We start from the raw sequence: 15,638 nt of genomic DNA, 5'->3' as shown, positions 1-15,638 counted from the left end.
CTTTAAAGGGGGTAGTAGAGGAACCTCATTCCTAACCATGGGGTCCAATGGTTTGGTGCTGTGATCTCTATGCCCCAAGTGCAATAAACTCCCAATATCTGTAAATGGTGCACAAAGGGATCTTAGCAGTTAGTACAGAAAGGTCACAGCAGCCCATTTACTGCCCACTCCACATTTTGTTCCAGCACAGTGGCAGAGCAAACTGATGCCCCACAACATCCCCACTGGAAGTAAGCCAGTAGGCACATGCCTGCTTGTGACGGTAGTCACTATCACTGGGAGCATAAGACTGTAGGTCCCTGGTTAACTCTTATGTTTAAGTCATCCCGTGCCCATTATAGGTGTAGTGTTTGTATCGTAATGTTATTTTGGGGAATGTTATTTGGGGGATATTGTGTTATACCCTGTCTGGTTGTGGGGCCCATGCAGCACCACCTGTTGATTACAATAATTATGTGCACTACCTGAATAGCAAGGCTATTAAATTTGCATATCTGGTAGATTTGCATACTATGGTTTATGCAAGCAGGGGATGTATTTCTTGTGAATCTCTGTCTTCCCTACCCCTTTATAAATATTGTATTGTGCCGGTATGATTCCCCATATGATTTTGTTATATGTATTGGATTGAGTGTGTCGCCATAAGTTTAATGTAATGCGGATAAGGGCTAGTCCTGAGTGAAAAATAAAGTATTACGGTGTTAGATCCATTGGGAACTCTGTGTCCTGTTTTATATGTTCAGGGAATCCAGTAGTAAATTGGATTTGCTGGCTGGCTGCACTATTCTCTGGTCAAAGAGACGTATCAGGAAAGTACTAGGCCTGAGAGTAATAAATGACATGTAAAGGCTGTAGTTGGAAGCAAAGCAGGCAGAGGGGTTGATACCTGTCTGGGAGATGGAGCACGGCCAGAGGGGTCGATACCGGCCTGGGAGAAGATGGAAGGGCAGAGGGGTGGATACCTGGAAGGACTATACTTTCTAGAGGCCTGCCCAGTTGGGGTAGCTGTAGCTGCTGGCTTCACCCCCGGTCTCGGTAGCGGTCTTCATTGGCAGACCCACATTCCCAGTGGCAGTCACACTGCTGTGTCGAGGTACTCTGTGCACCTCCCTGCTGTCTGTCACCCGGGGCCCTAGCCACACCTCCACTGGCTGATACTCACAGCTTTCCAACACACTTCCTGAAACAAAAACTTGAATTTGTGTTTTATGTTTGTTCCAACTTATTTTAAGGGTTTCTCTATTATATATTGGGGGGATTTTAAAGGACATAATTTGCTTTAATTAATATCATATCTGTATGCCTAGCACAACATTAAATGTGAATAACATGTTAAAAATGGGGGGAAATAGGAAGAGAAAGATATTTTTGTTCACATTTTTGTTTATAATCATTTTTATACATCCAATGCAACTAAATAAAAAAAAAAGAAAACTCCAAAAAGAGTCATACATCAGTCCTGATTGTTAAATTCCTCATATATCTAGGTTCTAAATAAATTTCTGGTATTTATTACTAGCTCTATACCAACCACTCTCTAACGCTATACCAACTGTAGCGGAGTTGCAATATTAAATCCCAAGATCTCCGCTGGTATAGAAGGTTATCCAAAGTAAAGCGCTGGAAAAGAAGGCAATATCCCAAATCCCTCAGTAACCGGACGAAGCACAGTTCAGGGAGTCAACTGACAATTTTATTCACGGCTCCAGGAGTCAACTGTCAACTGTCATTTTATTCCACGGTCACAGTATTTATGCAAGTCCCCATGCAAGGGGTTTCCTGAATGACATTGCAGGGGTTTTACTACAGAGGACTGTGTGGGGAGCTTAGCCTGCAAGGCTGTTTCCCAGCATGCCTTGCTGTACAGGAGAGATAATTGTGCAAGAATGTACTGTTAATCACATTATCTCTCCGTACAGCAAAATATACAGTTTTATATAAAAATACATAACTGATATAATTTATATAGACGAATGCTACACGCTGCATATAAAACGAGCATAGCAACAGTTAACAAAATATTCACCCTATTTGTCCAGAAGTGGCTAGGTTTGCCACACCATCCATATCCCTAACGCTATACCATCCATACCCCTAACGCTATACCATCCATACCCCTAACGCTATACCAACCATACCCCTTATCCTATTCTTATACTAACTTTATCCATATGCCTAGCCTAACCTTACCTATACATTTAACCCTACGTGTTCCCTAACACTAAACAGTATACCCTAACCCAAACCCTACAGCTAACCCTACCATAACACTAACTCTTACCCTACCCTTATCCCTAAATCTAACCCTAAGATTAGCACTAACCATAACCCAAAGGAAAACATCTGCTAATATCAGTTCTGATATGAGCAGATAGGCTTTCTATTTAAGTTTTAAACATTTTTATTAGTATTTTTCAGGAGGTTGAACAGACTAATGAAAAATTATTTTAGTTAAGAAGATATGAAAATGAACATGTCATGTTGTTAGTTCAGAATGGGATCATCAAACTTCTTGCACAGTAACAACCCACAATACAAGGATCGTGTATAAATCCATGAATAAACACAACATAGAGCAAAACTAATAGCCTGTAGGTAAAATAATAGGTCTAAAACCATGAATTTTTCATAAGGCGGGTAGGGAGAGATCAAATAGACATTAGAGAAAACCCCTACAGAGATGAGGAGAAGGGGAGAGGAGTGCCCTGGATGGGTAGTAACTGTGCGAGCAGGAACTGAAATCTGAAATCTAAATAAGAGTGATTGGATTTTTATTCAGTACAATTTAGTGCAGTTTGCCAATTTGTATATTGAAAAGTACTATGAAAAATGTGTTTCTTTTGAGGATCTAGGCCCTAGTACTTTTAATGGTTGCCAGATCTGAACGAGACTCCTTGTCAACTATTCTTTATGATTCTGAGTTTCAAACTTTTAATTTGGTACGAAATATGGTAGATTGGTGGAGAGGTACTCTGAATTTGATGGTGTAGGATAGTTATCCGGGCTACCGCAGCTATGACTAAAAGTAGTTTAGATATAGCAGATGGGCTACTAGTGAATATTCCCAAGATCGCCAGTTCCCGCAAAAGGAGAAATGAAATATGGGTTTCCTATTAAAAACAGTAGACTGTGGTATATTACTGCCATCTACTGGCTGTTTTCATAATTACATTCAATGTAAGTATGAACAGAGCCTGCTTCCAGACGATTACAGCCCAGCACTGATCACAATTGGCTGAGGACAAGCAACGAGACCTTCTCGGGTCTATTTAGACCCTGGGATGGTCTCCACGAAGCAGCCTGCAGTCCAGAAACACCACGACTGAGCGTGATCACTCAGCCGCAGTGTTCTGGTTGGAATTAAAATGCTCTAGGCAACTCTAACGGAGCTTCTGTACTCAGACCAAGTACCTCCACTCAGCCGTTTGGGAGGGAGCCTGGAATGCTTCAGCCCCAGTCGCCGAAGCTTGAGTGGGGTCTCTTACACCCGACCAGACTCTTCTTCCAGGCAGGTATCGTCCCCTCTGCCTATTCCTCTGCAGCTTTGCTTTCAGGTAGGTATCATCCCCTCTGTCTATTCCTCCGCAGCTCTGCTTATAGTGATTGCTCCTATCTTTACAAAGACACTTGCGGTTCTCAAGCTGAGCAATCTTGATTTGTCCCTGGGCTAGAGGGATCGTGCAGCCAACCAACAGGTTCAAAGACTCAGTTACTGGCATCCATAAAATCCACACAGAACACACAGTTCCAAAAGGAACTAAAATGCTCAGCTTTATTTTTACTCAGAACTAGCCCATGTGCTCATTACATAAAGATTACAATGACAACTCAATAAAAATACAAACAATCACGTCACATTGGAGAACATACAGGAACTTAACATAATGACATATTTATAAAGGGGTGGGGAAGACAATAATTAACACAAAATATCTCTCCTGCCTGCAGAATAAGCAATATGCAAATCTACCTGAATATGCAAATTAACAAGCCTTGCTTTTCAGGTAGTGCATATAGTTGGTGCTACCAACAGAGGGTGCTCTACAGGCTCCATAGCCAAATCCACCTAGTTGGCAGCAAGCATTAGCAGGATAGGAGAGCACACAAAACAACTGACAATACACAAATACATATACACCCCCTGCACCTATAATGGGCACAGAGTGACTTAGACATAGGAGTAGTCGAGGGTCCTACATAAAATGTTCATCTGTAACTCATGGTGATGGTGACTACCATTACATCTGCATACAGCTCATCGGCCTGTCTAGGGCCACTAAACATGGCCTCAGCTGACAGAGGAGAGCCTCAGGTATCAATTGATACCTGGTACTCCGTTGTGTTAGCAGGAATTTAACCTTGTCAACACCAGAGACATTTTAGCCACGAGGCAAACAAGGCATTTGCCTTGGGCGGCATTTTCCAGGGGGCGGCAAAAAAAAGCCGCCCCCAAATGCCCAGGGCAAATGCCTTATTAGCCTTGTGGCTAACAGTCCAGCCAGGCGGGTGGCTATGTAAAAATCCGTGCAGCGTCTCATGGAAAGTCAAAACAACGTAAGCACTTTAGTGGTGTGCGTTAGCCCCTCAAGTGAGTTGTTTATATGCGCAGGGCTCGCGGGCTGCACTCATGGGGTAGTGGCTGGCTGCTCATTGGAACATGTGAGCAGTTTATACGAATATAATATTATATATTATAATTATTTTTTATAGGAATAGTGTACTACTTAACACACCTTATAGTAACGCAGAGAGAGGCAACGCAGAGAGAGGAGTCTGAAGAAGAGGAGTCAGAGGAGGAAGGTGGCTTTGAGGAGGTGGAAGACCAAACACAGCAGGCTTGTTGTCACCTTTCGGGGACCCTTGGTGTTGTACGTTGCTGGGTGGAGGAAGAGACCTTCAATGACATCAGTGAGGACAAGGAACTGGACATGGCTAGCCTGGTATCCAACCTTGTGCAAATGGGGAGTTTGCGGTTGTGCAAATGGACTGTTTGCGGTTGTTTGCGGTGCGTTAAACGGGGAGTTTGGTCTGTCACTGTGAAGCGGGCGTAACCCTTACACTACCTGATCGATACAACATCATACCTGATGTTTTAAAGCACGTTATTCCAAACAATTTAGGAATGTTAGGTGATTTATGCTCTTTATGGATTAAAACCAGGCTCTGCATCAACTATGTAATTTTCCATCTGAGTTTTGCCATGGATCCCCCTCCGGCATGCCACAGTCCAGGTGTTAGTCCCTTTGAAACAACTTTTCCATCACTATTGTGGCCAGAAAGAGTCCCTGTGGGTTTTAAAATTCGCCTGCCTATAGAAGTCTATGGCGGTTCGCCCGGTTCGCCCGTTCGCGAACATTTGCGGAAATTCACGTTCGCCATTCGCGAACTGAAAATTTTATGTCCGCGACATCTCTAGTGACCAGCACAATCTTCTAATCAAGCCCAAACATGATTTGCATAACTTAACCATAGGGGAAGGGATTGTGATGTTCGCTATATTGGGTCACAAGTAAGAAGTGTAACATATCTATGGAATTGAGAAATGGTAACCAATTCATAGATGCAATTATTATTTCTGTGGTATAGAGGAGATATAACCAAATGTTTCCATTTGGGTTGATGTTGGTCTGGAACACAAAGGGGTGGTCACTTATAGTTACTATAGGTACACCTTATCTCTACCTCTGGGAGAGGCTTGATAATCCACAGGGTTTATATATAATGATACTGAAGTGTGGATTGTACTTGCTTGGGGCCATCTGAAGTGCTACCAGCATAAAGGGGACACTGGGAATAATCCACTGAGGCCTACCGAGGTACGAGGCGGCCGCTTTCCTCGCTCGCAAACTTGCATAGGGACCCCTCAGCTCTCCTATCTCCTACCTCCCCACCCCTTTGGACCAGTGGGGGATATCTCAGTCTACACTGGGTGTCTGAAGCAACGTGCTCAGGGTGAGTTTTCAGCCTCGAACACCACACACGTGGCGAAGGCCTCTCGTGGCGCACTCAAGATGGCGGCTGCTGGCTCACCTTATACTCACAGCCTACTTCCAAGCCAAAAGCCTCAACAAGGTGCTGTCACTGACTCCCTGCAGCGCTTAAAGGCAATATTTCTCCGGGAGCGCAAACAGGCTGCCAGGACCAAGCCACAAGACAAGCCAGTCAGAGGTAGGCGAGGCCGCATGCAGTGTGGGGCGAAGTGGTCACCCCTTGGTGCAGCACCCATTTATTCAACCATCCTCACTCTTCATAGCCCACCCGGGCTGAAGGCCAGAATAGCGGGGACCCGGAAGCATCACCCACACCTGCGGAGGCGCCAGCACTGTAAGCAGCGACAGACCACCAGGTCTTCCGGAACTCCCACGAGTGGAGGAAACTTGGACTCTGGAAGTCACCGAAATTGTGGCATCAAGATGCAGGCATCTACACCAGCCTGGGGCTGGTGGGATATCCTCACCCGTACCCATGTAGAGGCGGCCCTCCGAGGCCCACGAGCGGGTTCCAACAGCTACACTTAAGGCTTTTCCTAGCACTCCAGACTACAGTGCAAAGCAATGTTTAGAGTAGTCTGATATGTTTCTCAGTTTGTGTTTTTCTGTTTACCCACACACGGTAGAGACACTCTCGTGCACACATATGGAATTATGTGTCTCATCCAACCTAACTGACTAAATTACATTCTTGGCCTGTACTCAGCACGTTTGCCCAAGCATTCTCTACTTTTAGTAGACAGGGCCACATAATCTATTGTATCCTGCAGTCTAAAGTGTGTGATCTCGTTCAATGTCCAAGGCTACTGATACAAGTATGTTTTTATATATTAACCCTTTCTTGACAACAATCATCTTTATTATCGTGTTATAGTATTTACAAAATTGTGCAAATGTATCTGATACCATGGCACTGTTTATTCTAACTGTTTTGCCTCACCTGCTATTACTGTCTTGGTATCGCAGGCATGATTGTTATTAAGTGCACTAAAAAAATAAATAATTTAGAAAAATGAAAAGAATTTTAATATTTATATTATTATGCTTAAATGTGAATGGTGTTAAGGGCGATTTTATAATTATTTTCAGTCTAGTGCAAACAAATAGTGAACTTTAACCCTTTCACCACCACAACTAACGTCACGCACACTCTTGATGTAGGATGCGTGACAAATTGGTGTCGGAAGTGGGATAACTAAAAGATTTTTTTTTTCATCTTTTTGTACCAGATTTTAGTGTTGCTGGATTTTTTCGTTAATCCAGACACTAAAAGACATTGTGTCTCAATTTCCAAAGGCTGAGGTTGATATATATATTTTACACCTCAACAGCCCCCCTCTGCACCCCCATCTCCTCCACTGTTTTTCTTTGCTATCTTTTATTTAATAAAAGGAGTATTAGGTGCAGTACAAGGCAGTGCCAGACCAGCTTTGGCGGGAACTATTACAAGCATTGGTGGACTATGATATACAACAGGCAGTGCAAAGTGATGCCTCAAACACTGCAGAGGAGATACCTGCAGCTTTTGTCCGTAATGTGCAGAGATCTGCAGATCCCTTGGATTCTTACTTGCAAACTGTGTTTAAATATGTGGACTCAGCAGACGCAAACCAAAGACTTCCGCTTATCCTTAAGTATCAGAAGGCGGAGAGAGAGAGAGAGAGAGGCTGCTGAGCACCAAGCCAAGAGGGAGGCTGCTGAGCACCAGGCTGAGAGAGAAGCTGCGGAGTGCCAACCTGCCAGAGAGCATGAGCTAAAAATGGCCAAGTTGGAGAGGTTGACTGCCTCCCCTATAAGTACTAATTCAAGACCACGTGCAGAGATTTTTTCCAACTTTGGATAAAGATGGTTATCTGGATGTTTTCCTGCAAAGTTTTTAACAGGTTTGCAGGCAGTACCAGCTACCAAAGGACCAGTGGGCAAAGTACCTCACCCCTGGTCTCAGAGGTCCTGCACTATTTTCTGAGCTTCCAGCAGAGTCTGACCAGGACTATGATACGATTAAGGCTGCCTTGCATAGGCGTGCGCACGGGGTGTGCCGGGTGTGCCTGGGCACACCCTAATCCCCGCGGCACACCTATGTATTGAGACCAGCAGGGGAGATCTCGGGATCTCCCCTGTCGGCTCATGCAGAGCCGGCGCTATCCGAGCGCCGGCTCTGCTCTAAGCCTCCCTCCCCACCGACCCACAGGCAGGGAGGGAGGCAGGAGAGGACCCGGGGAGCTCTTGCCAGCAGCTCCGCCGGGTCCTCTCGCGGGATTCTGAGCGTTACCGCGGCAACGCTCAGATCTCGCGAGAGTGAACTCTAGCCTGCAAGGCTAGAGTTCACTCTCCACTGGACCACCAGGGAAGGCAGCAGCAGAAATGATCCCCCCTCCCAGGCATAATGTAAGAAGGGAGGGGGGATATTAAGAAATCTGCCCCCACCTCCACTGGACCACCAGGAAAGGCAGCAGCAGCAAGGTCCCCCTCCCTACATAAGGTAAGAAGGGAGGGGGGATATTTACCAAACGGCCCCCACACAATACACACAATCCCCCAAACATACAGCACACACACACAGCACCCACATACAGCACACAAACTGCACCCTCACACACACATCACCCTTACACATACACACTAACAGCACCCTTACACACACAGCACCCTTACACACACACACAGCGCCCTCACACACACATCGCCCTCACATATACACACTAAAAGCACCCTTACACACGCATACAGCGCCCTTACACACACACACACAGCGCCCTCACGCACACAGCGCCTTCACACACAGCGCCCTCACACACACACACAGCGCCCTTACACACACAGCACCCTTACATACACAGCGCTCTTACACACACAGCGCTCTTACACACACAGCGCTCCTTAAACACACAGCACCCTTACACACATTGCCCTCACACACACAGCGCCCTTACACACACACACACACAGCAGTGTATATATATATATATACACGCGGCGTGTGTTTTTGTGCTTTAGGGTGCACACCCTTATACAATAGGCTGCGCACGCCTATGCTGCCTTGCAGAGACAGTACAACCTTACTCCTGAGGTGTTCCGGAAGAAATTCAGGACTTTGCAGAAGCGTTCCATAGAAAGTTATGCAGCAGTTGTAGAACACCTGGCGACAGCATTTCGGTAGTGGACTAGAGGGCTGGAGATCAAAACCCTGGCTAAAGGATCCTGTAAAGATAAGGTTTTTTTCTTTCCTTTTTTCATATACTTCATTTAAAGAATTCTATTTGCTTTTTAAACTTGATAAAAGGATTACTATATTAAATTTATTTAATATGGCAGACAATTAAGCAGAGATATTGCTGGGGCATGATCTATAGACCAAAACGCTTGATTAAGCTAAAGTTGCTTTTGTGCGTAGAATATCTCTTTAAGAAAATGGACAATAAATGAGCAAATGTGATTGAAAAGAAATGGTCAATATGGATAGGGCTAATGCCCAATGTCCTCTCAAAACAGCTCTTAAAATGTGGAGCATTAGGCAACTGACTTTTGGCTACTAGGGAAATAAGTCCTGGCCACGATATAGGCGGAAGAAGGATTTGTAAATTCAGTTATATAGAAAACTTTATTTCCAAAATGGAAATATATAAACACCAACTGCTTCGATTTTATTTACCATGTTTTTTAGCGTAGGTAAATAAAAATATATGATCATACAGAGCAAGCTCTAATGTTGGGTTTCTCTCTCCTGCTGTACAATGAAGCCCTGTTTCTGTTATTAGTGGGTATGTCTAAGACTGAGATGGGTGTTAAGGGTGGGGGGGAGGGTTTAAAAAATAAAAAAACTCCCCTAGCTAAGAGGCTTGCCCAGCAATGCAATATGACCAAGTTTATAGTAAGTTTAAAAAACATGTATTACATTCTTTTCAAAGTTTTCTTCCTAAATTTTTTACTGTGGATATTTATTTTTTTTAAGTGTTATTGATTTAAATAAATAATGGTCAAGTAAATCATGTCCCTTTTAATGTATGTTTTGATTTTTGCAGTATGTATTCAGAGAAGTATACCCAGCCTAATTTACACTAGTTCTGTTAATGTGGCTTTTTCTGGCAACTGTATAGTGGATGGTGATGAGGAAACTGTGCCTTATATACAGCTGGATAAGGTAATCAGCATTTAAAACAAATTGTCCTAAATAAAATGGTCTTTTTTTATGAAATAAATGTTTTCCTAAAATTCTGTTGACGAAATGTCCTGCCTAGTAAATGCTCTCGAAACTAACATTTCCAGTGCCATAACAACTTCATCAAAATTCCGTTGTTATGATGCCAAGAGGTTCCTGGCACTGATTCACCTTTAGGAGTTAAATCATTTTCGAACAGTTTAACTCCAAAGTCTACAGAAAAAGGAGACCCTTGAAACAAGGGGATCCTGAGAAGCAGCTTTGGACACGGAAAGGGCACTTGAATGCCTGGTAACAGGAAAGAGAGAGAGAGTAGTAGGAGAGAAAGCAGGTAAAAAAACCTATGCGATACCCCCAACTTCCTTAATATACCATACTTATACAGAGTAGTACTAAGTAGCCCAACACAGGGACTATAAGGAGGTAACAGACGAAAAAAAACCCAAAAACCTCTCCAATAGCTGCTTAATATAATATAGCCTGTGGAAACATCCACCTGGACTAAGGCAAGCTAGCTAAATACCTGATACCACTAGCAAACTAAAGGGTCACCTATTGAAAAACTACTAAAGTGCTACCTAAATAAAGTGTAAAGCAAACATAAGAAAAAAATAAAGTGAAGGAAACGCTCGACGCGCGTTTCAGCGTGAATACACGCCGTCGTCAGGAGCCAGTCAACCACTGTGTGTTCACAAGCTTCTTAAATACCTGACATATCATGACCAAACAGCCTACAGCTGATCGGAGCAAATTAGAGGGGCGTGTGTATGGATGCCGTTCTGTCCCGCCTCCTATACCGCGTCATAGCCAGCTAGTGGCTGTACATTGGTGGTTATGTGGGTCAATCAAAGTTGATGCCACGAAGAGTCCGCCTCTCCTTGTTGCAGCACACACTCGGCGGCGGTCATAGGTTAATCGACACGTCCGTCAAGTGTGGGCAAAGGAGGAGGAGGGATGCAATTACTGGCGAGCTGCTCGCCATGTATCCTCTAGCACTGGGCTGTCCGAACGAGTGAGAGTGTAAAGCCCCGTCTGGAGGGCGGGGCTTAATGTCACTCACTATGGACCGGTCAGTGGGAATTACTCACCAAAGTAGCATATCGCATATACACCTTGAAAGGTGTTTAGCGGAGGCTAATATATAATTGGTGGGTCACATACCAGTGCCCAGGGATAGAAGGTCAAATAATTTCGGCATGTTCCCCAAAACTGAAGATAATAAAACAAACGCTGCAGACCCAATTCTATAGCTCCACTGTCCAAAGGAGTTATGTTAATGCATATTAAGGATTAATAAAACAACCCCATATGCTGCAAACATAGGACTGAAGAAAAAAGAGGCTATGAGTTAGACTGCATTAAATTGCGATCCCAATTTAAAGGGGTAGTCAGTAAAATTGCTGTTTAGTCAGGTAAGGCTAATGATTACACACAGTGTTGTTCAAAGGAACAAAGGACAAAAAACAAAAAAACTTTATTATTTACATATATACACCATTGCACGGTCAGCAATTTAAAAATTAAAAATAGTCAAAAAAAGGGTGACCAGCCTATTAACCGTGGATGTTAAGTACCCTTTATACTATAAAAATGACGTGAATGAGAACCCTTCATTGAGTCCTTTGGGGGAGAGTGTTTTTAATTTATAAATCCAATAGGACTCTCTTTGTCTCAATTTACGGTCCCAATCGCCTTTACGTTGGGTCTGAGGTATTAGTTCTATACCCATAAAACGTAGCCTACTAGATGAGTTGGCATGATGTATCTTCAAATGTCTGGAGATAGGGGTTTCCAATCTCCTTCTGACAGAATTCACATGCTCCCTAATGCGGAATTTAAAGGGGCGAAAGGTCTTCCCAACATATTTAATTCCACATGAGCACGTCAGAAGGTAGATGACCCCCTCCGTACGACAATTAAAGAAAGATTGTACGCAATGGGAATCTTGATTGGAACTATCTGAGAACATCCTAGTTTCTTTGGGTATGTATTGACAGGCACTACAGTGTCCGCACCTATACGTGCCTTTAGGGAGATATGGTTTGGCTAGATTGCCAATTGGTCCGAAATGACTAGGTACCAATAGGTCCCTAAGGTTTTTTCCCCTCCGAGCTGTAACTGACGGAAAGGGGGAGACCACCGATTTTAACTGTTCATCTGCCGTCAGGATGGGCCAGTATCTGCCGAGAATCGACAGCATTGTGTGCCAGCCTGCATCAAAGGTTCCGATACAACGGATTTGGTGACTAATTATTGGACTGTTGTCTTTAAGAAGATCGCTTCTTTCGGACTTTAAGGCCCTTGAGTAAGCCCTTTTTAATACCCTATTGGGGTACCCTTTATCTTTGAATGATTTTCTTAGGTTAGCTGCTTTAATTTTGAAATCTTCCACCGTAGAACAGTTCCTGCGTAGACGCAGGTACTGTCCGGTCGGTATGCAAGCCTTTGAAGGGTAGGGATGGTGACTCTGCCAGTTCAAAAAGCTGTTTGTGGCAGTCTTTTTGCGAAATAGGGTGGTGGATATGTGGTCATCTTGCAAGGACAAAGTAATGTCCAGGAAATTTAACTGTTTGCCCCCAATTTCACTAGTAAAATGTAGATTTAAATCATTATCATTAAGCAGTTGCACAAACTTATTGAAGTCTTCTGTGGACCCCAACCACACTACCAGCACATCGTCAATATAGCGTTTCCAACAATGTATCTGAATCATATATTGGGTCAAGCGTACGTCAGTTGACAGACTATGCTCCCATGTGCCCAAGTATAAATTAGCATAAGATAGGGCACAAGATGTGCCCATTGCTGTGCCCACAATTTGATGGTAAATAACCCCATTAAACAGAAAAAAATTTTGGTGAGTACAAAGTTCAGAATGGCACAGACAAAATCAATATATTCTTGAGCGAATTTAGATTGTTGTTGTAGAATTAGTCTTAAGTTCTTAATACCAAGGTTATGTGGAATAGAACTATAGAGAGCCTCCACGTCCAGGCTGCATAGTACTGCATCTTTGGGGACTGTGAGACTCTCCATAGTCTGGAGCATCTGTTTGGTATCCCTTACGTACGAGGGAAGTGCTAGGACAAAAGGGCTCATTACTTTGTCAAGATAAATACTCATGTTTTGGGTTAAGTTTCCTGTACCGGAAACTATTGGACGTCCCGTAGGGTTCGTCATAGATTTATGAAGTTTTGGCAAACTATAAAAAGTTGATATCATGGGATGCCTCGTAAACATGAAGTCAAGCTCATCTTTGGTGATAAGTTTGTTATCAAATGCTTGGGACAAAAGCACTTTCACCTCTAGGTTACAGCTCGGAGGGGAAAAAACCTTAGGGACCTATTGGTACCTAGTCATTTCGGACCAATTGGCAATCTAGCCAAACCATATCTCCCTAAAGGCACGTATAGGTGCGGACACTGTAGTGCCTGTCAATACATACCCAAAGAAACTAGGATGTTCTCAGATAGTTCCAATCAAGATTCCCATTGCGTACAATCTTTCTTTAATTGTCGTACGGAGGGGGTCATCTACCTTCTGACGTGCTCATGTGGAATTAAATATGTTGGGAAGACCTTTCGCCCCTTTAAATTCCGCATTAGGGAGCATGTGAATTCTGTCAGAAGGAGATTGGAAACCCCTATCTCCAGACATTTGAAGATACATCATGCCAACTCATCTAGTAGGCTACGTTTTATGGGTATAGAACTAATACCTCAGACCCAACGTAAAGGCGATTGGGACCGTAAATTGAGACAAAGAGAGTCCTATTGGATTTATAAATTAAAAACACTCTCCCCCAAAGGACTCAATGAAGGGTTCTCATTCACGTCATTTTTATAGTATAAAGGGTACTTAACATCCACGGTTAATAGGCTGGTCACCCTTTTTTTGACTATTTTTAATTTTTAAATTGCTGACCGTGCAATGGTGTATATATGTAAATAATAAAGTTTTTTTTTTTTTTTTTTTTTTTTTAAATTCTTTATTTTTGCAGTGCTTAAATTTTGACAAACATGCTTGTATCGCCACGATAGCTGGTACAAGCAGATGAAATAATACATATTATACAACATCTTGGCGATCATTAACAGCACTTTTTTTTTTTTTTTTGAAAGCTTAGTAAACGATATGGCGTAGGTAGAGTTAAGGAGCATGAGTATCGGCATGCATATCATTACAAGCATGGCAGGTGATAAACAAACTAAGCATACCATATAGTTACATTTGAGCATTATAAGCAAAACTTGTGAGGATCAGGCTAAATAGATAAAACATTGCTAGTAATCCGGCTGCTTAAGCGTTAATCAGAATGGAATAACATGCTGGAATGGTCATGACACAGGAGGCGTTATTCAGTAATCAGACAAGCTGTAATGTTAACTGCAGGTGAGAGTCCCAATAGACGAGTGTGTGAGGCTGATGTTCTAATCATCTGACCTGTACCTCGTGGCAGCGGGCCAGTGCTTCGATGGTATGGTAGATTCAGCCGATGCCCCGTTTGAATAGAGGTGTTGCGGTTGGGGAGAAAGTCCGACTGGGAGCCGCCTTAGTCGCCTGTTTGTGAGTAAGTGCAGTCCCTTGGGTAGGCTTGCTCAGGGGTGCTGTGGACATGCAGTAGGGATCTGCCTTGTGTCTCCGTGACTTCTTGAGTGGATTTTCCCCCTGGTGAGTGCTGGCCCTGGGGAGGGCGATGGAGCTGCATAGGGGTATTCCCTGCTGGGGAGTAGGGCGACTCGCCGCCTGTCTGGGTCTTCGGTTTGGAGGGTTGTATCGGGTCATCCGCCTCCTCCTTCCCGCCCACCTAGCTTTGCCGGTGCTCTGTTTAGGAGCTGCGGGTTTCAGCACTGTCTCTCCATGAGGTGTAGCTGGCGGGGTTTCATCTCCGGTGCCCCCCTGGGAGTAAATTTTAGCCCAAAAGGCGGCAAACAAGCAATCCAGCCTTTCTTCAAGAGAGGGCAGCGGGGCGCCGTTCAGCGGATTTCCCACGGTGTCTTCCATTATTTTCCTTGCTGTGTCGTCTAATTGGGACCGGGATAACCCCCGCCGGTCCAAAGGGGGGGGGGGGATTGCACAATTCCGTTGCTTAGAAGCCAGCTGGGGTGCCAGGAGAGCGGCCGCCTCTCCCTAGCTCCCTCGTGTGTAGGCCTCAAGGCCTCGATTTGGGCAGTCAGTTGCGGGGACGCTCGAGTGAGGTGTCTCCCGAATCACCGAAACCCCCTCTGCAAGATTAACGCCAGGCTGTGCTTATAGGGTCGTTAGGGTCGGGGGTATCCCCGGATTCACGGTAGCATGTGCAGGAGCTCTTGTGACACACGTCTGCTCCGTTCGGCAGTCAGGCTCCGCCCCCCCATAATAAAGTTTTTTTGTTTTTTGTCCTTTGTTCCTTTGAACAACACTGTGTGTAATCATTAGCCTTACCTGACTAAACAGCAATTTTACTGACTACCCCTTTAAATTGGGATCGCAATTTAATGCAGTCTAAC

General features: G+C 44.1%; 1 protein-coding gene across 1 annotated transcript in view; it reads left to right on the top strand.

Annotated features, from left to right (window-relative positions):
- SDR42E2 (short chain dehydrogenase/reductase family 42E, member 2) overlaps positions 1-15,638 on the top strand; it is a 61,826-nt gene that overhangs the window by 19,016 nt on the left and 27,172 nt on the right. The window contains exon 4 of the mRNA XM_063429486.1: positions 10,013-10,131. Coding sequence (XP_063285556.1) covers positions 10,013-10,131 — 119 coding nt within the window. The remainder of the gene's footprint in view (positions 1-10,012; positions 10,132-15,638) is intronic.

This window comes from Pelobates fuscus, chromosome 8, assembly GCF_036172605.1.
Source record: "Pelobates fuscus isolate aPelFus1 chromosome 8, aPelFus1.pri, whole genome shotgun sequence".
NCBI classification, from domain to species: Eukaryota; Metazoa; Chordata; class Amphibia; order Anura; family Pelobatidae; genus Pelobates; species Pelobates fuscus.
The sequence above is the reverse complement of the archived record's forward strand: the minus strand, read 5'-3'. Positions and strand labels throughout refer to the sequence as shown.